The following is a 20389-nucleotide window of genomic DNA, read 5'->3' on the forward strand; positions in this document are numbered from 1 at the left end:
AATGTCCGGAGAAATGACGTTGGCTTCGGCACATGCCGTCAGCTAACATGGAATACACAACATAAACTTTGACTAAATATGCATGTTCTACATATATATAGAAAGATACACTTCTTCTAAATGCAATCGCTGTGTTACATTTATTTTTAACGTTACGGATTTCGTTCACTAGGCTATAATGTGAGTCGGCGCTCAGGAATTAGCATTTTGGCTCCTCTATCTCGGAGTCCACAGAAACCCAAATTTAACACATAAATGTTCCCTTACCTTTGCTGTTCTTCCATCAGAAGACCTGGAAGGGTTTATACTTACCAAAAACAGCTTTAGTTTTGAAGTCTGTGTCTTTCGGTTATCAAACACGACATATTTCGGTTGAAATGCAGCCAAAAAGTAAAGTGGGAGCGCACCAAAACGTTGAAATTACATATTATATGTCGACTAAACTTGTCAAACTATGTTCAGAACGCAGCGTTAGCATGTTATATAGCTTCACAGCAATTCTCAGGACGAAGAGAAACACAGGCATCGTTTAATCAATCTTGGAAGAAAGACACCACCGGAGCAGAACGCGCATGAGAGTAACCTGTTTTCTCGCGTGACCGAAAGGATTCGGCCCGCCAATACTCTCGTGAGCACGCGATTCACACAATGAGAAGCCCCATTGAAAGCGGACACCGCGCTGAAGGCATAGGAACTGTTCCCAGGACTGTAGGTGCTTGGGAAGAGTGGGGGCGAAGACGTCAAAGTTGGGCCAACTTTTATGATGACAAGAGAGAGTTTGGGAGAATGAGTGCCCTGAGAGTTCTGCTTTACTTACAGACATAATTTAAACGGTTTTAGAAGCTTTAGAGTGTTTTCAATTCAAAAATATTGAAATACCTTAGCCAAATACATTTAAACTCAGCTTTTCACAATTCCTGACATTTAATCCAAGTAAAAATTCCCTGTCTTAGGTCAGTTAGGATCACCACTTTATTTTAAGAATGTGAAATGTCAGAATAATAGTAGAGTGATTTATTTCAGCTTTTATTTCACATTCCCAGTTGGTCAGAAGATTACCTACACTCAATTAGTATTTGGTAGCATTGCCTTTAAATTGTTTAACTTGGGTCAAACATTTTGGGTAGCCTTCCACAAGCTTCCCACAATAAGTTGGGTGAATTTTGTCCCATTCTTCCTGACAGAGCTGGTGTAACTGAGTCAGGTTTGTAGGCCTCCTTGCTAGCACACGCTTTTTCAGTTCTGCCCACAAATCTTCTATAGGATTGAGGTCAGTTTGTGATGGCCACTTCAATGCCATGACTTTGTTGTCCTTAAGCCATTTTGCCACAACTTTGGATGTATGCTTGGGGTCATTGTCCATTTGGAAGACCCTTTAACTTCCTGACTGATGTCTTGAGATGTTGCTTCAATATATCCACATAGTTTTCCTGTCTCGTGATGCCATCAATTTTGTAAAGTGCACCAGTCCCTCCTGCAGCAAAGCACCCCCACAACATGATGCTGCCAACCTCGTGCTTCACGGTTGGGATGGTGTTCTTCGGCTTGCAAGCTTCCCCCTTTTTCCTCCAAACATAACGATGGTCATTATGGCCAGACAGTTCTATTTTTGTTTCATCAGACCAGAGGATATTTTCTTTGTCCCCATGTGCAGTTGCAGTTGTAAACCGTAGTCTGGCTTTTTTTTATGGCGGTTTTGGAGCAGTGGCTTCTTCCTTGCTGAGCGGCCTTTCAGGTTATGTCGACATAGGACTCGTTTTACTGTGGATATAGACACTTTCTCCTCCAGCATTTCCCATGATATCAAGCAAAGAGGCACAGAGTTTGAAGGTACGCCTCCATTTGACTCATATTATGTCAATTAGCCTATCAGAAGCTTCTAAAGCCATGACATCATTTTCTGGAATTTTCCAATCTGTTTAAAGGCACAGTCAATTTAGTGTATGTAAACTTCTGACCCACTGGAATTGTATTACAGTGAATTATAAGTGAAATAATCTGTCTGTAAACAATTGTTGGAAGAATTACTTGTGTCATGCGCAAAGTAGATGTCCTAACTGACTTGCCAAAACTATAGTTTGTTAACAAGAAATTTGTGGAGTTGTTGAAAAATGAGTTTTAATGACTCCAACCTATGTGTATGTAAACTTCTGACTTCAACTGTATATTGAATGTGGAGTCCCTTTTTTCTCATTTGTATTGTTTTAATGTTGATAACCTGCATTGCAGAAAACAAGTACATATTGATCTTACCATTTAATCAAGAGCGCACTTACAGTGTGGATCGGTCTAAGGGTGACATCAGACAAAGCTCTTTTTGGTTTCCTATCTATTCCATCGGTTCTACAGTAAAATCACATCCTCTTCAAGGATGGACTCGTTGGTTTGGCAGAAACCATTTTCGCATAAATACTGGATAGTGAATTGTATCTTTGAAACGCTCAGATATTTCAGGTGCATCTGACTTATATTTGCTTTGTACTTCAGATATCGCAGTCCAAAATCAGCACTATAATAGTAACCTCAAGTATACATTGGTTGCGCTTTTACTTCAGGTGTCGCTTGTACACTTGTTTCAGCTTCTTGTAACTTTTTCTTGTTGTAACTCAGGCTAAATAGCTGTGTCTATTTAGCACCTTTTTCTTAAGTTCTTAAATTCAAAGGGTTTAATGTGTAGTAATAAAGAGGTTTTAAATCATTTAAGGGATGTCCTTTGATGTGCTAGCAGAGCTAACCGCTAAAACTACTGTTACAATGTAGAGGTCCCACGATAGTCCCTCTCGGACTCACTTGGCAGATGGGAGACCTTTTTGAACAAACAAACACAAACAAGTACAAAGAGGTGATTACTCTGCTGATTGCTCAAGGTCTCCTGTGTGCATACAGTATTCGAGCTTTGTGTTCTCTTGTTTTGTGAAAAAACAACTATAATCCCCATGACGATACCACCATGAAACCAATAATGATTTTCCCCACACACATATTCCAATTAAATAGTGTTATGAAAGGAAAGTGGTCAATTATATGTATACAGTATATAGATAATAAGTATGCTAACTATACCAAGCTTAAAGGTGCTACACATAGGGTATTTTAGAGTTTTTGCATTGTAATTAAAAAGAAAAGTTTAATCATTCTACCATATAAATCCTTGTGAAATATATTTTGAATAATAACAAATACAATTTTTACAGCATCAAACAGCTGTAAAAAACAATCATGTTTTATTATTGAAAATATATTTCACAGTGATTTAAGATGGTACCATGATTCCCTACTCTCTTCAGCCTAGGTTGTGCGCTTTCTGCAAACAATGTGTCCACTCTGACAATGAGAACAGTAAAAGACTGTAACAATAATATATTGAATGAATTAACAGAAATGGTGGTTACCAAATAAACATTGTAGATTAGAGATGATGGGAATGAAAGGTACTGCTGGTGATACTGGTGTGCCATCGCCGCGGCCTCTGCAGTGGATTAGTACACTGAGACAGGCTTCAATTAAGATGTGCCGTAAAAACATTTTTTTTTACATGCAACTGCTCGACTAAAAAAATACTTGGTCGACCAAACACTCGACCAGTCGACTCAATGGGGTCAGCCCTAGCCCATACAAATGCATTGAACAACAAATAGCCCCCCCCCCCCTTAAAAAACTAAAGGAAGTTTATTCTGAAGTGTCTGTACTATATCTGAGAGATATTAAAAAGATCCGGAAGCATTTTTAGATTTGTTTCATGTATTTAACCCTTTATTTTTGTCTCTAAACACTCCATATATACTTCCATTCATTTATTTCAACTGACACTCGGGCACCTTCAGTCGAGTCTTGTGAGGCCTATGGGCATCCTAGAGCAAAACAACTGACATGTACATGTTCTTGAGAGTCTCACCATATTAGTGTTTAACCAAAATTCTTCGGACAGAAGTTGCCAGATTGGCTGTACCAACTTCCGATGAGCCCCAAGACGCACACAATACAAATAGTCCTGGAACCATTTGGTTACCTGTTCAGGAGTCTTATGGCTTGAGGGTAAAAACTGTTGAGAAGCCTTTTTGTCCTAGACTTGGCACTCCGGTACCGTTTGCCATGTGGTAGTAGAGAGAACAGTCTATGACTGGGGTGGAAGGGGTCTATTACATTTTTAGGGCCTTCCTCTGACACCACCTGGTGTAGAGGTCCTGGATGGCAGGCAGCTTAGCCCCAGTGATGTGCTGGGCTGTACTCACGACCCTCTGTAGTGCCTTGCGCTCAGAGGCCGAGCAGTTGCTGTACCAGGCAGTGATGCAACCAGTCAGGGAAAAGGGAAATGCTCTTGATGTTGCAGCTGTAGAACCTTTTGAGGATCTCAGGACCCATGCCAAATCTTTTTAGTTTCCTGAGGGGGAATAGGCTTTGTCGTGCCCTCTTCACGACTGTCTTGGTGTGTTTGGACCATTCTAGTTTGTTGTTGATGTGGACACCAAGGAACTTGAAGCTCTCAACCTGCTCCACTACAACCCCGTCGATGAGAATGGCGGCGTGCTCGGTCCTCATTTTCCTGTAGTCCACAATAATATCCTTAGTCTTGGTTACGTTGAGGGTCTAGGTTGTTATTCTGACACCACCCGGCCAAGTCTCTGACTTCCTCCCTATAGGCTGTGATCAGACACTGTTGTGTCGTCTGCAGACTTAATGATGGTGTTGGAGTCGTGCCTGGCCATGCAGTCATAGGTGAACAGGGAGTACAGGAGGGGACTGAGCACGCACCCCTGGGGAGCTTCAGTGTTGAGGATCAGCATGGCAGATGTGTTACTACCTACCCTCACCACCTGGGGGTGGCCCATCAGGATGTCCAGGATCCAGTTGCAGAGGGAGGTGTTCATTCCCAGGATCCTTAGCCTAGTGATGAGTTTTGAGGGTACTATGGTGTTGAACGCTGAGCTGTAGTCAATGAATAGCATTCTCACGTAGGTGTTCCTTTTGTCCAGGTGGGAAAGGGCAGTGTGGAGTGCAATGGAGATTGCATTATCTGTGGATCTGTTTGGGTAGCATGCAAATTGGAGTGGGTCTAGGGTTTTTGGGATTATCCCACACCTCTGGGTGTTGATGTGAGCCTTTACCAACCTTTCAAAGCACTTCATGGCTACCGACGTGAGTGCTACGGGTCTGTAGTCATTTAGGCAGGTTGCCTTTGTGTTCTTGGGTACATGGACTATGGTGGTCTGCTTGAAACATGTTGGTATTACAGACTTAATCAGGGACATGTCAGTGAAGACACCTGCCAGTTGATCAGCACATGCCCGGAACAAACGTCCTGGTAATCTGTCTGGCCCCGCTGTCTTGTGAATATTGACCTGTTTAAAGGTCTTACTCACATCAGCTAAGGAGAGTGTGATCACACAGTCGCCTGGAACAGCTGATGCTCTCATGCATGCCTCAGTGTTGCTTTCCTCGAAGCGAGCATAGAAGTGATTTTAGCTTGTCTGGTTGGCTCGTGGCTGTGCTTCCCTTTGTAGTCTGTAATGGTTTGCAAGCCCTGCCACATAAGACGAGCGTCGGAGCCGGTGTAGTATGATTCAATCTTAGCCCTGTATTGACGCTTTGCCTGTTTGATGGTTCGTCGCAGGGTATAGCAGGATTTCTTGTAAGCTTCCGGGTTAGTCCCGCACCTTGAAAGCGGCAACTCTACCCTTTAGCTTATTACGAATGTTGCCTGTAATCCATGGCTTCTGTTTGGGGTATGTACGTACAGTCACTGTGGGGATGACGTCCTCAATGCACTTACTGATAAAGCCAGTGACTGATGTGGAACATGTTCCATTATGTGATAGCAAAACAGTCCTGTAGTTTATCATCTGCTTCATCTGACCGAGTCACTGGTGCTTCCTGCTTTAATTTTTGCTTGTAAGCAGGAATCAGGAGGATAGAGTTGTTGTTGGATTTACCAAATGGAGGGTGAGGGAGAGCTTTGTACGTGTCTCTGTGTGTGGAGTACAGGTGAAATATATATTTTTCCCCTCTGATTGCACATTTATCATGTTGATGGAAATTTGGTTTAACTGCGAGCAAAATCTAGAGACTTCCTTAGATTTCGTGCACCAGCTGTTGTTTACAAATATGCACAGACCGCCGCCCCCCTCTCCCTCCCCCTCGTCTTACCGGAGTGTGCTGTTCTATCTTGCCGGTGCAGCATATATCCCGCTAGCTGAATATCCATGTCATCATTCAGCCACGATTCCCTGAAACATAAAATATTACAGTTTTTGATGTCCCGTTGGTAGGATATTCGTGATCGTACCTCGTCTAGTTTATTGTTCAATGATTGCACGTTGGCGAGTAGTATTGACGGTAACGGCAGCTTTTCCACTCGCCTTTTTCGGGTCCTGACCAGGCATCCGGCTCTGTCCTCTGTACCTGCGTCGCTTCCTCTTGCAAATAACATGGATATCTGCCCTGCCGGGTGTTTGGAGGATGTCTTGTTTGTTGAAGAAAAATCTTTGTCAAATCTTGTTGAGTGATCTCTGTCCTGATATCCAGAAGCTATTTTTTTGCCGTAAGATACGGTTGCAGAAACAATATGTACAAAACAAGTTACAATTTACGCAACAAAAAAAAAACGCATAATAGCACAATAGTTGGGTGCCCGTAAAACTGCTGCCATTTCCTCTGGCGCCACGTCGACTAGTGTCATCCAAGTCCCTTCCTTTGGGTTACACACTGGTCATCCTTGACAGCAATGACACAAATAACTCTTTCTGCCTCTTGTCAAGGGATGTTTCTGGAGATGCCATATCATGGTAGAGCAGTTGCACTAAAGACAACCTATATTGAATCCAAACTCAAGCCCAATACGGTCAATTGGGATAAGTTATTGAGCGAAGTGGTTACAACATATGCATCTGTTATTGCATCCCTAGTTGTCCCTATGGAAGAGAGAGAAACTGTCTGAGCAACACTAATACATAAAAAAAGAATGGTTTTTGTTGTAGACTTCTAGAAAATTAAGGCTTTGCTTGCAGTTCCAGCAAACAAGACAAAAATGAATGGGTTTGAAGTTAGAGGTTACTAAGGTGTCTGCTAATGAACCTTGCTTTTCTGAAAGTCTCTTGGAGAGCCAAGCACTTAATATCAATGGAAGTTGTAACAGTGTACTCCATGTAGAAAACACTTCACCCAGGCTCCTTTGATCTGTTTTTTTGGGGGGATCTCGTTTGGAAAGTGCTTGAGGCATCTTTTATCTGTAATGTGAAGTTAGATAAGCCTTCTTCTATAGCAACCACAGGATGCTTGTGATTATGAGGTCATAATTAGTCACCTCTGAAAGGTATCCTTTAATTTGTGTGAGATTTTCTCAAGGACCCATGACTCGTGTTCTGTCATCACCGTTATCTATCAATCTCCTTGTATCATTCTGTATCATCTTCCTTTTCTAATACTCTGATTCATAGTTGAATGGTGCTTGTCACCTATTTATTTCTGAGCCTCTCTTCCTGCCTCTCCTCTGCCCATTTCTGTCTTGCTCTCACTACTTCATGCTCTCTCTCTCTCTTCTCTCTCTCAACTTACAGGGAAAGCAGAACCAAACTACTACATCTTGGAAATTCATATTTCATTGGAAATGAACATGGCCTGTTGCTCTGGTATCTTTTTAGGCTTTGTTTGCACAGCCAGGGATGATGTGCCCTTTACTTTATATACTGTCATTACAGTGATCACACCCAACTTTGCCTACCTTATGACTAGGATGAAAACCTCTCTTGCAACATTTGGTCACATAAATAAATTGTGGTGACACTTGAACCCTCCGTCATAAGGGTGACATAATCGCTGACTCATGTTACTATCAGTTGACCTACCCTTACTTCTTGACATTACAGTTAGACTTATATCCTCATCCACACGATTCATTTTGTTTTGATAATGGTGACTAACTTGGACTTGGAACTACTTGGAACAATCACTTGGACACACCTTTTAAACCAATCCAATTTGTCTTCTTCAATTTATCATGTTATGGGGTTATAATATAGTATGCCCTCACATTGTTGATTTTGAATGATGTTTGTTTTTCAGGCCTGACAAATGTCAAGTCTCCTATCTCAATGAAATTAATGCTGCCTTCCCCCTGACATTTCTCTAAACAAGCTACGACTAAGCCTCTTCTAGGGTCAACCTGCCTGTTTTCTTCATTACCAAGAAGTTAGGCACATCACCAGTGTTGAGTAATTCAGCTCATTATCCAAATTAAGAGGCCAAAAATGTGTTGGTACATTTTGTGCCAGGCTCTACAGTACATGTATTGGGGTGAGCTGAAAAAGCTGATCTATTGGTTGGCATCAACCAGGCTTTTGTTGAATAATTGTGGGAAGATGAACATAAATAGTCCCAACTCATTGGCATTCAGTGCAAGGGCACATTGGTCCAGTCTTGAGATGCAGACATACTTTGATAGGGAGGGAGGGTGGAAGGGAAGAAATGAGAAGGGGTCTGAAAAATAACTTATGTGTGCACTGTACTGTCAAACGAGGTCTTTTGGTGAAGTGTCACTTGATTTTCACGATATGTCCAATTCTGTGTTATTTCAAATAATGAATAGCTTGATTAGGTAGAACACAACTTGTTTACAGTTACTGTGCACCAAGGCTAACTTTTTTCAAGTTTCTAAGATCATATTTTTATGGAAAATAGTCTCTGGTGCAATAACAATGATTTTCTTTTTTATTCAGATCAAGTTTTTAGTTGCCCAACATTTGAGACAATACGGTTGTCTCTAGGTGTGTTGTATTTTTGGATGGCCCACATTAGCACGGCTGGACATTGGACAATAAGTGAAGGAAATACACACTGTCTGTTGTACAGTATTTCTCTTGGCCTCACCAGGCAGATAAAATCAATAGGAACATGCTGTTTTCTCTTTCCTCTTTGGGAAGAGTTCTCCTCGCTTATTACACATCTTTGAAAAAACAAGCTGTTTTCCCAGTTTCCACTTAAAAGAAGCACGGTGGAACAAATGAGCAGTCACTTTTTCCCCTCTTTTACTTTTCAAAGATCTTAGGACTGACAAGCGAAGTGACTCCTGTTGCACCCAGGGTGGTGCTGTGTGGGCTGTGAGGGAAAGACCAGGCATGAACTTGTCGTTATTGCCCTGTGCAGTTTGTTCAGGGAGTCTAAGGACAGATGCATGTTTACACAGCCAAAGAGGGCCTAGTGGTACAGAGACGAAGACAGAATGTGGATTGCCTGCCTGCTGTGTAATTATCCCCTGGAAGGGCCTCTTCTCTCTCTGGTTATCTGCCCGGACAAAGGAATGTAAATAAAAATATCTGGAGTCATACTCTAAAAACATTTCATCTCCCCTGCAAAAGCGAACCGCCATAAACCCAGAGGTTTGCATTTTTGATGAGTGTTTCCGGCCTCGTTACAAGAAGGAATTGTATCCGCGGTTGAGGTGGCAGATTGGAATGCCACGCCTGTGTTCTCATTAGCAGCAGGCTGGCGAGAGGGTATTTGTTGAGACAGCTGACCTGCTGTGGGCTGGCTGGGGCCTGAGCAAAATGGTGGGGTTGTGGAGTCTGCAGGTGTTGCTGGGCAGGGAATCCCGCAGCAATTAATAGTTGTCAGGGTGTTTTGCTATCAAACCCTCACAAACAAAGCGACACACGCTGGATGACTGTTGATGTTTGACAAGTTTCGATATAAGATAGAGGGTATCGATCTTGATTGTCACGTTGCAGTTGTTTGAATCATTATATGTGTGACCAGCTGTATATGATAGAAGGTAGCCATAAGCAAACAGAGGGGTCAACTAACCTGATCTACAATGTGTGGAAAAGGAAAACCCAGTCCCTTTTGGCAGATGAAGATCAGGATGTTGAAAGTTAAGTGATCCAACCACTGGAAAGCAGGCTGTCACTCAACCCCCTCCCATCCCTGATCTGAAGGAACGGTACTTTCACAGCGGGCTGAATCTAGCCCCAGACTGAGATGGTGATTTAACATCTTGATGGCTTGCTGTGAAGATGCTACAGTGTTTTGATACTATTCCAAGTAATCTGTTCCCATGTCTTGTAGAACACGTGGTATGTGCGTTTGGTGGAATGCATTTAAAGATCACCGTGAAAGTCACAGCTATACTGTTTAGGGTTTTGTTGTTGAGTGCACTTACTGGAAGTCCGTCTAATTAGGTGCATTTCTTGAGAATTCTGTACATGTTGAATTCTATTCAGGACTGTTGAGAGTTACCAGCGAGGCTGTAATGTCAAATAATTTATCCGAACGCAGCGAGGGGTCTTGAACTACTAAAATTGGAGTCGTTTGGAATGTACCAGAGATAAGTTCTAACCTAGTCCAAAGCCTCAGGTTAAAGCACAGCGATGACCTAAATTACACTAGAGCATTTCCATGGGATTCTGTATATCTGTGCATGGCTGTATGCCAACTTTGGCTTTCTTCCTTTCATAGCAGATGGAGCCCAGCCCGAGCTCTTCATTTTCCACGAGTTGTGTGCCCTAAAGAAGGATGAAGGGCCCTGCAAGGTGTTAAAGGAGCGCTTCTATTTCGAAATTGACACGGGCCACTGCGAGTCCTTTGAGTTCGGTGGCTGCAGAGGCAACGCCAACAATTTTGAGACCTTGGAAGCTTGTGAGGGAATGTGCCTGGTGTCTGGTGAGTTGTTGGACCTTTTCTCTGATTTCTCTGCAGGTCAAATGTGACTGTTGATATGTGAAAAATATGAAACAAGCATACACATTTTGTTCGGATATGTACCTTTTGTAGTTTGTACTTGCTTTACTCTGTTCCCTGGTCAACTTAATCATCAGCCATGTTACCAATGTATCAAAATAGATTAGACATTATCTTTGAGGCAATAAACACAATGACATCATCGACGTAGTTGCTTTGGAATGCAGGTTTTATTGAATGATAGTAAGTAGCTCACAGTGTCCAATCATATGTTAAAATTAGCAATATAGTTTTAGTGCTTTATGGTTTTGGGAGGAACGCTATCATTGTTTTCACTTTGATAAGACTGTCAAACCAAACATTTACTCACAAACACATTCCCATAATGCACACAGTGCCATTTCAAAGAAATGTGGATGTTTTTCTTTTAAACTATCAGCCAAATCTATTGGCAAGACTGTGACAATGACGCACAGCAATGATTTGCACAGCAAATTATTCATTGTTAAATAACACTGAAAGAGTGGGACCATATATTCCAGCGTTTCCCAAACTCGGTCCTCGGGACCCCAAGGGGTGAACGTTTTGGTTTTTGCTAGTGATGGGGAAACTAAGCTTCCTGAAGCCCTTGAGATTTTCCAGACAATTGTGTCAAATAGGTTCATTACGCGAGCCTTTGAGCAACATTGTTTACACTAGTGGCACCTGCTGGTGAAAATAATTTAGAACAGCCAAATTATTATAGATGACATCGCACACACAGGACAGTCTTTTTTGTCTTCTACCGAAACCCATACTAAACCAATCAGGTGGTTGTTCGACAAAATGAATCTTTGGATGTCATTGATCATATGCTTCTAATGAAGTCATATGAGCATCGGGATGCCGCTTCAAATGTCGTAATTTCGACGCATGACTCATCTCTCTAGTATCAACCGTAACATCACTATTTCCCCCCCTAACACTACACAGCTGATTTAAAGTGATGAAATGCTGATGATTAGTTGATTATTTGAATCAGCTGTGTAGTGCTAGGACAATAACCAAGACATGCACCTCTTAGGGTCCTGACGACTGAGTTTGGGAAACCCTGACATACACACTGGAACCAATGTTAAATTAACACACTACTTAGTGCAGTGGTTTCCAACTCCAGTCCTCGAGTACCCCCAACAGCACACGTTTTTGTTATATCCCCGGACAAACATACCTGATTCAACTCGTTGAGGGCCTGAGGATTAGTTGACAAGTTGAATCAGGTGTACTTGTCCAGGGCTACGATAAAAATGTGTATGCTTAGGAGTAATCAAGGACTGGAGTTGGGAACCACTGGTTTAGTGTAAAAACCGATTTGAATATTTCCCAGAGTGCCTTACCTTTGAGTGAATTGTAGAGTTTACCACCCATGTCTATTTGTTAGTGACAGAGACATGGTTGTTGCATTCATCACTTTTTGGGTCAAATGGACTTCACCAAATGAGATCCTAAGTGAACGTTATCATTAAAAAATATATATATATTTTTAAAATATATATATTTAAAAATATATATATATATATATAATGCAACACGATAACAAAAGTGTTTCATAAGGCCTTACTTTGAAGGCCTAGTTTTACTCTAATACAAGGGTCTGAACCTCATACACAGCACATCGAACCAAAACCACTCATTGGTGTAACATAACCCCACTCTTGGTGTTAATAGCCATTGTTGAATCAAAACCACACCCATCATTGTCTAATTTCTAGCATGCTCTACTGCAGATAGATTTTTTTAAAATAGTTTTTGCAGGTTTATTGATTGATTGATGTATCTTATGCTTCATAAAGATGAATAACATACCTTTTCTAAACTAATCCAATCAGTTCGATTTTTTTGCATCCCTTACTGAAATTGTTGTTCCAGTTTGAAAGGCGTAACGTAAACAAACCGTTCTTTAAAATGTTATGGGTCCTGAACAGTCATTCTGAAAATTACTTTTTCTCTCATGGCTAACTACCAGAAAGTTTGGAAAGACAGGCTGTGGGTGAGGAGCTCGTATTTTTGAGCTCGCCTTGAGTGACAGCTCTTTGAAACGCCTATGTCAAGCAACTTGGATGCAGTGAGAAGTGTTGCAGTAATATATTCTCAATCAAAGTTGGTGATACACAAAGCAACTCAAACATCGAAATTGCATCAATGATATACAGTGAATTTGGAAAGTATTCAGACCCCTTCCCTTTTTCCACATTTTGTTACGTTACAGCCTTATTTTAAAATGGATAATATTATATATTTTTCTTCATCAATCTACATCTGGAAGAAACCTGGCACCATCCCTACGGTGAAGCATGGTGATGGCAGCATCATTATGTGGGGATGTTTTTCAGGGACTGGGAGACTAGTCAGGATCGAGGGAAAGATGAACGGAGCGAGGTACAGAGAGATCCTTTATAAAAACCGGCTCTAGAGTGCTCAGGACATCAGACAGGTGCGGAGGTTCACCTTCCAACAGGACACAGTGGCAAGAAAAAGTATGTGAACCCTTTGCAAATATCTAGATTTCTGCATAAATTGGTCATACAATTTGATCTAATCTTCATCTAGGTCACAACAATAGACAAACACAGTCTGCTTAAACACACAAACAGCAATTATATGTTTTCATGTCTATATTGAACACACCGTGTAAACATTCACAGTGCAGGGTGTAAAAAGTATGTGAACCCTTTGATTTAAATAACTGGTTGACCCTCCTTTGGCGGCAATAACCTCAAGCAAACATTTTCTATAGTTGTGGATCATACCTGCACATCGGTCAGGAGGAATTTTGGACCATTCCTCTTTACAAAACCATTTCAGTTCAGCAGTATTGTTGCGATATCTGGCGTGAACTGCTCTCTTGGGGTCAAGCCACAGCATCGCAATTGGGTTGAGATCAGGACTGGGCCACTCCAGAAGGTGTATTTTCTTCTGTTGAAGCCATTCTGTTGTTGATTTACTTCTGTTTTTTTGGTTCGTTTTCCTGTTGCATCACCCAACTTCTTTTGAGCTTCAATTGGTGGACAGATAGCCTTACATTCTCCTAAAAAATGTCTTGATAAACTTGGGAATTCATTTTCCTGTCAATGATAGCAAGCTGTCCAGGCCCTGAGGCAGCAAAGCAGCCCCAAACCATGATGCTCCCTCCACAATACTTTACAGTTGGGATGAGGTTTTGATGTTGGTGTGCTGTGCCCTTTTTTCTCCACAGATAGTGTTGTGTGTTCCTTCCAAACAACACAACTGTAGTTTAATATGTCCACAGAATATTTTTCCAGTAGCGCTGTGAAACATCCAGGTGTACTTTTGCAAACTTCAGATGTGCAGCAATGTTATTTTTGGATAGCAGTGGCTTCTTCCGTGGTGTCCTTCCATAAACATCATTCTTGTTTAGTATTTCACGTATCGTAGACTCATCAACAGAGATGTTAGCATGTTCTAAAAATTGAGTATGTGCTCTTGCAGTCGTCTTTGCAGGGCGGCTACTCCTAGGGAGAGTAGTAACTGTGCTGAACTTTCACCATTTACAGACAATTTGTCTTATATTCTGTGGACTGATGGACTGAACATCAAGGCTTTTAGAGATACTTTTGTAACCCTTTCCAGCTTCATGCAAGCCAACAATTCTTAATCTTAGGTCTTCTGAGATCTATTTTGTTCGAGGCATGGTTCACATCAGGCAATGCTTCTTGTGAATAGCAAACTAAAAGTTTGTGAGTGTTTTTTAAAGGGCAAGGCAGCTCTTACCAACATCTCCAATCTTGTCTCATTGATTGGACTCCAGGTTAACTGACTCCAATTAGCTTTTGGAGAAGTAATTAGCCTAGGGGTTCACACACACTTTTTCCAACCTACACTGTGAATGTTTAAATTATGTATTCAATATAGACAAGAAAATACTATAATTTGTGTGTTATTAGTTTAAGCACGCTATGTTTGTCTATTGTTGTGACTTGTGATCAGATCAAATTTGATGACAAATTTATGCAGAAATCCAGGTAATTCCAAAAGAGTTCACATACTTTTTCTTGCCACCGTAGACCCTAAGCACACAGCCAAGACAACGCAAGAGTGGTTTCGGGACAAGTCTCTGAATTTCCTTGAGTGGCCCATAAACCCGATCAAACATCTCTGGAGAGACCTTAAAATAGCTGTTCAGCGATGCTCCCCATCCAGCCTGACAGAGCTTGAGAGGATCTGCAGAGAAGAATGGAAGAAACTCCCCATATACAGGTGTGCCAAGCTTGTAGCGTCACACCCAAAAAGACTCGAGGAGTAATCGCTGCCAAAGATGATTCAACAAAGTACTGAGTGCTTTGTACTGAGTGGTCAGAATGCTTATGTAAATATGATATTGAAGTTTTAAATTTTTTTATCCATTTAAAAAAAATTCTTAGCCAGTTTTTCCTTTGTCATTATGGGGCATTGTATGTAGATTGATGAGGGGAAAAAACTGTTTAATCCATTTTAGAATAAGGCTGTAATGTAACAAAAGGTGGAAATAGTCAAGGAGTCTGAATACTTTCCAAATGCACTGTATCTGCTTAGTTCTCATCACATGCTTCATCGACACTAGAGCATTTGACTATGGCTCCAGTAAGATTTTCAAGTCAGCATCTCTGCACCTCCATTTCTCCTCAATGTAATGTGGTGTATTTTTCTTATCTCCACTTTCCCCTCTCGCTCTCTCTCTTTTTTTCTCCAGTCAATTCACCTTTCTCTCCACATCTATTTTACATCTATCTATTCATGACTGTGTCAGCAGCCCACACTATCTTCCTCCATGCCTAAGTATGTCTTCTCTCTCTTCCTTTCTCCAGCTTTTCAGTCAGTCTCTCTAAGCACTCCAGTCTTAGTGCCACCACTTTTTTTCCTATGATTTACAATTTCCCTTTAAGTCAATTGACTGGGTACGAAGGGTCCTTAGTGTAGATTTGTATTTGATTTCAGTGAACAGTATGTCTCAGTAGCCCATTCCCTATACTGCACTTTTTCACATTTCCCAGCTATCATCTTTTCAAATGACCCAGTAGCTAGTATCCATTTCTCCCCCTTTTCAGTTTCTCAATAATGTTCTCTCTCTCTCTCTCTCTGCCCTCTCCATCTCTCTTTGTCCATCTCCCCCCAGCTGACAAGAGTCCCTGTCACCTGGATGAGGCTCCGGGGCCATGCCGAGGTCTGGTGACGCGCTACTTCTTTGACAGCCAGAGCCAGGAGTGCAAGCAATTCTACTACGGAGGCTGCTTCGGCAACGCCAATAACTTCAAGAGTATGAAAGAGTGCCAGGACAGGTGCCAGAACCCAGGTAGTGCATCGGCATCGAACACTATTCTTCAAAACACTGCGTGACACCCAAGTAGTCTAAAAGGGACCAACCAATCATATGATTTGCAAGAAAGATTTGATCAGTGAGGCTAATCAATATTTTCAAATGTAAGGAAAAAGGTTTGGACTTACGGCCATAGCAGCACTATCAAGGCTTATTTTAATAGAAATGTGCTAGGGGAGTATATTACTTCTTCAAAATGCATTAATGTCATTGTTGTGATGCCTGGGCTTTTAGGCAGTCATACCTCTTTAAAAGACCAAATACCCACAGGAGAGTCATTTCAATGTAGTTGCCCAGTCGATGTTGCTCTACCTTGCAAATTATCTTGTTGATGGATTTTTTTCAAACCATCAAGTCATGCTTCATCTTCATTTTTCATTTAGATCAGGTTTTTTTGGCCTTTTGAGCATAGTTAATTATTTTAGTCCGATTTGAATTAATTTAAATTAATTTATTTACTGCATTTGTCAAAGAAAATATTGGATAAATTGTTCTACTGTGACCAACGCTAGCTGGAAGTCTGTGTTAATATGAATGGACAAACAATGTAAAAAAAAAAAAAAAGTATTGATGACAACTCAAAGATAATTACATTTTCATTCTGTATCAGAATCCTTAATCCATCTTCATTGGGCTCAAAATAATTTATCTCTTTAATAAATCTGAATCCATAAGTATAATAACTGTATGTTGTACAGTATATCATATTACAATAGTTCCTCGGTAAACAGGTTTTAACAATAGTAAACAGTTTGTATTATATTACATTTCTATTACATTTCTACATTTCTATCTGTAACTTATTATGTAAGTAAACTCTAATGTTTTGGTTTCATGGCAGAAAACGCCAATGTGGCCCCTAAATTGGATGTGACTCCTCATTTGGAGGTCACCGTCCCAAAACCCACTAGAAAACCTAATATACAACCTGTCAAAGTAACTGGTAAGACGATGTTTATGTATTTTTATTTCTTAAACAAATGTTAGCTCTAGTAATTGATTAAAGAAGACTATTAATTGTGCAGTAGCACCAAAGATATTTCAGGCAGGCCTAATCTGATTTAACAAAATGGATGTCTTTAAACATGTTTCAATAATCAGACAGAAAGTAATTGTTTCATTTGTGCATTAATGTTGCATGTAGCCCTACAGTAATTCTTCATGATACTGTACATAGCCTCAGTATATTAAACTGTTTGTCCAAGAAGCTTTTCATTTTCCCAGCATGCCAGTCTGCCCTTCTGTCAGCCCTTCTGATTGGCAGGGCCAGGAAAGTGGGGTTGTGGGGTCTCTGAAGACTATGAACCACAGACACTAAGTGGAAGGGCTGATATCCTGTCAGCTCGGTTTAAGACAATTCTGAGGGAGAGAGGAAAAAGCTGAGGGAGAAGGTTTATAGAGAGAGTAGAAATGACAACACCATGTACCCTTTTGGAACTGTATTGCTACAGTATATATCTCTTCTGTCATGGTGAGTTGATATTAACTCCTAAGTTAACTACAGTATCACAACTTCTAATACTGGTAAAAGGAAGGAGAAATGCATGCTCCACCATGCTCCAGTCTCATATTGAAAGCAGCATGTGAATATGCTGAATATTTCCTCTTTCAGATGAGTTTGCTTTAAGCGCCTCCAACATGCAGCAGAATCATCAACACCAGGCCACAGGTTAGTACTGTAACCCAGGAATGCAGTCATTTCTCATGTGTACTATTGCACACATACCATGCTGCAACTGCTGCAATAGCTAGGTAAGAGGGACAGTCATTTTATATGCGCCATTTCAGAAGAAGTTAGGTAAACAAACTACAACGTATAAAGCCAGCATATCGCCCACCATACCTCCTTCTTCCATGTAACACTGATTCACTGCTATTAAAATGGGAGGGTATGGTGTATGAGGCGTGAGTAAGTACTCATAGACCACCACTGTCTGATACAGTCACAACACAGTTAAAAGGGGGCACAGGGAGTCTGCCATCCCTCAGTCACAGACAAGTAGTTATGATTCATGTTACAAAATTCCACCCAGGTCAGTGAATTCAGGAAAGGAGTGTTTCTGTATTCGTATTTGTCATTCCAGTGAAGTGATATAGGATACCTACAGTACTCCCGTAACCCAAGGCTGACATCTTGTGGCTTTTCCACAGTTTGACTCTTGAGGTAGTAAAAACAATGTTTCCTTTGTTGAGGTAAATTTCAAATGTAAAAGAAAAAGTCATAGAATCAAGTACCCACTGGGTATAGATGTCAATTCAATGTCTATTCCATGTTAGTTCAGTGTAATTTCATTGAAATTGTGTGGAAATAACCTTGTTTCAGCCAGTGTGTGCCCAGTGGGTAGTCACTTTTACAGTAGATTACCATTAGCCTCATTTCCATAAAGCTAAAATTTAAAAAAATGTTTTTATTAAAGTATGTTCTATCAGTGTTGCATTGGCAATGTAGCCTACACACTTTCTTTAGTGTTATACAATGTGTCTTTGGTATGATGGAGTCATTGTTGTACGTCATTTCAGTTTACTATTGCCTTAATAATTCTTTCAGAATTCAGTCCTCCAGAGTTCTGTCTCAGTACCAATGACAAGGGCACAATGTGTGACAGAGAGGAGAGGAGAACGGGAAGGAGATATGCGTACAACCCCAAGACAAAGAGATGTCATTGGTTGCGTAACAGGGGCTGTGGGGGCAACAAGAACAACTTTGTCCTCAAGAGACACTGCATGAAGATGTGTATGAAGCCGAGTAAGATCCAAGTTACCGTTTTCTCCAACACCGGTCCTATAGAGCTACTGGGTGTGCAGGCTTTTGTTCCCACCCAGCATTAGCACACCTGATTCAAATGATCAACATCCAGACTGAAGACCATGATTAATTGATTATTTGAAAGAGGTGTGTTAGTGCCACACTTGTTTCACTCTTTGACCTTTCGTTTAAAAATCAGGTGTGTTTTTGCTAAATAGCATTTACCTTAAGAATGCAATGTTTCTTTCTTGACTTGTGCCATAGAGAAGTGTTTGAAAAGATTGCAACTTGTCATTTGTGTTGTGCCATTTCCAGATCCCACTCACAAAAGGAAGACCATCAGGATAAAGAAGAACACCAACATCTTATTTCAAACTGTCTAAATCAAGGACTTGTATTAAATCATTCTTACACTACTTTTTAATTACACTTTATTTTTTAATTCTTATTTGACTGTGGTATTATGTGGTCGTCTTACAGCAATTGTACAAAAGGCTTGTTTTGGCCTATTATGTCATTTTGTTATTTGAACCTTTTAGCTCTTTGTATGAGGAGTGGTTTTGTAATATCAACATTTTGACATTTTTTCCCTTGTCACATCCTAAAAAATGGTATATCATTGTATTTTTTTTCCTGAGGACACCAGACAAGTTTGTTTTTATTGACAAATTATTAACATTAAGGAACCCAATAGCACTGCACTGCCCATGAAATATAAAGCTCTATCATTTACATTATCAGTGTAAGTATTTAAGATCATTCCTTCATGTGAGTAAATGCACATTAAATTTTTTTAACATAGTTGGAAAGAACATATATAATCAACCAATTGGAGCCTAAATAAAATGTTGCATAGTCATTCACATTGCATTTCTGGATATTTTCATTCTGTTCAAAGCACCCTTTTATATTGCATTATGTATGCAATTGGAATTTGCTCCGCTGAAAAGACTGTTATTCAGACACAAGGGGGCAGTGTTGTATTATCAGAATAGGCTATCATTTCCATATCGTAGACTCTATACAGGATCCTTAACCCTAACCTCAACCGTAACCCTTACCTTAAAGGTCATGAACAGTAAAAATCATGTTTTTCATTCAATTGGAGGATATTTGGATGAAACCAGATAAAAGAATGCGGACCAAAATATTAAAAAATGAATGTTGCTTCTACAAAGTTTGATCATAAAGTTACTGGTCCCTGTACCCATGTCAAACACTTGGATTCAGGAGGCAGTTTTATTAAGGGGATAGGGTGACCTCACCCTAACTCACATTTTAAAAAACACTAATGGTAACATGATATTTACCTAATTTAAATAAGTACTGCCTTGTAACCAACATAGGATAAGGTGTGCGTGCAGAGAGATATGGTTTACATAGCTAGAAAGCTTTTCTACTGGTGCCAAAATTTGACTGGAGTGTGTTAGCAAATATAATTAAAAGTTTACCTTATTCATCTGTGGTGAAGATCCTTATACTGTGTTTCCCCTTTCATCTGTGTCTGTTGTTAACTAGTTACTGGCTAGCTAGGTCTTCATCTGTGTCTGATGTTAACTAGTTACTGGCTAGCTAGGTCTCCATCTGTGTCTGTTGTTAACTAGTTACTGGCTAGCTAGGTC

At 40.5% G+C, this 20389-nt stretch overlaps 1 protein-coding gene across 3 annotated transcripts in view; it reads left to right on the top strand.

Annotated features, from left to right (window-relative positions):
• Positions 1–19637, top strand: part of LOC109871074 (tissue factor pathway inhibitor) — a 40422-nt gene extending 20785 nt beyond the window's left edge. Inside the window, exons 2-7 of one of the 3 annotated variants that reach the window (XM_020461879.2) lie at positions 10450–10650; positions 15821–15997; positions 16863–16964; positions 17634–17690; positions 18570–18767; positions 19083–19637. In XM_020461879.2, the coding sequence (XP_020317468.1) occupies positions 10450–10650; positions 15821–15997; positions 16863–16964; positions 17634–17690; positions 18570–18767; positions 19083–19150 (803 nt within the window). In that variant the 3' untranslated portion in view covers positions 19151–19637. Of the gene's footprint in view, positions 1–10446; positions 10651–15820; positions 15998–16862; positions 16965–17633; positions 17691–18569; positions 18768–19082 lie in introns of all 3 variants that reach the window. The other 2 variants (XM_020461878.2, XM_020461880.2) reach the window with 2 other exon arrangements.
• The last annotated feature ends 752 nt before the right edge of the window (positions 19638–20389 follow it).

This window comes from Oncorhynchus kisutch, linkage group LG26 (genome assembly GCF_002021735.2).
Source record: "Oncorhynchus kisutch isolate 150728-3 linkage group LG26, Okis_V2, whole genome shotgun sequence".
NCBI lineage: Eukaryota > Metazoa > Chordata > Actinopteri > Salmoniformes > Salmonidae > Oncorhynchus > Oncorhynchus kisutch.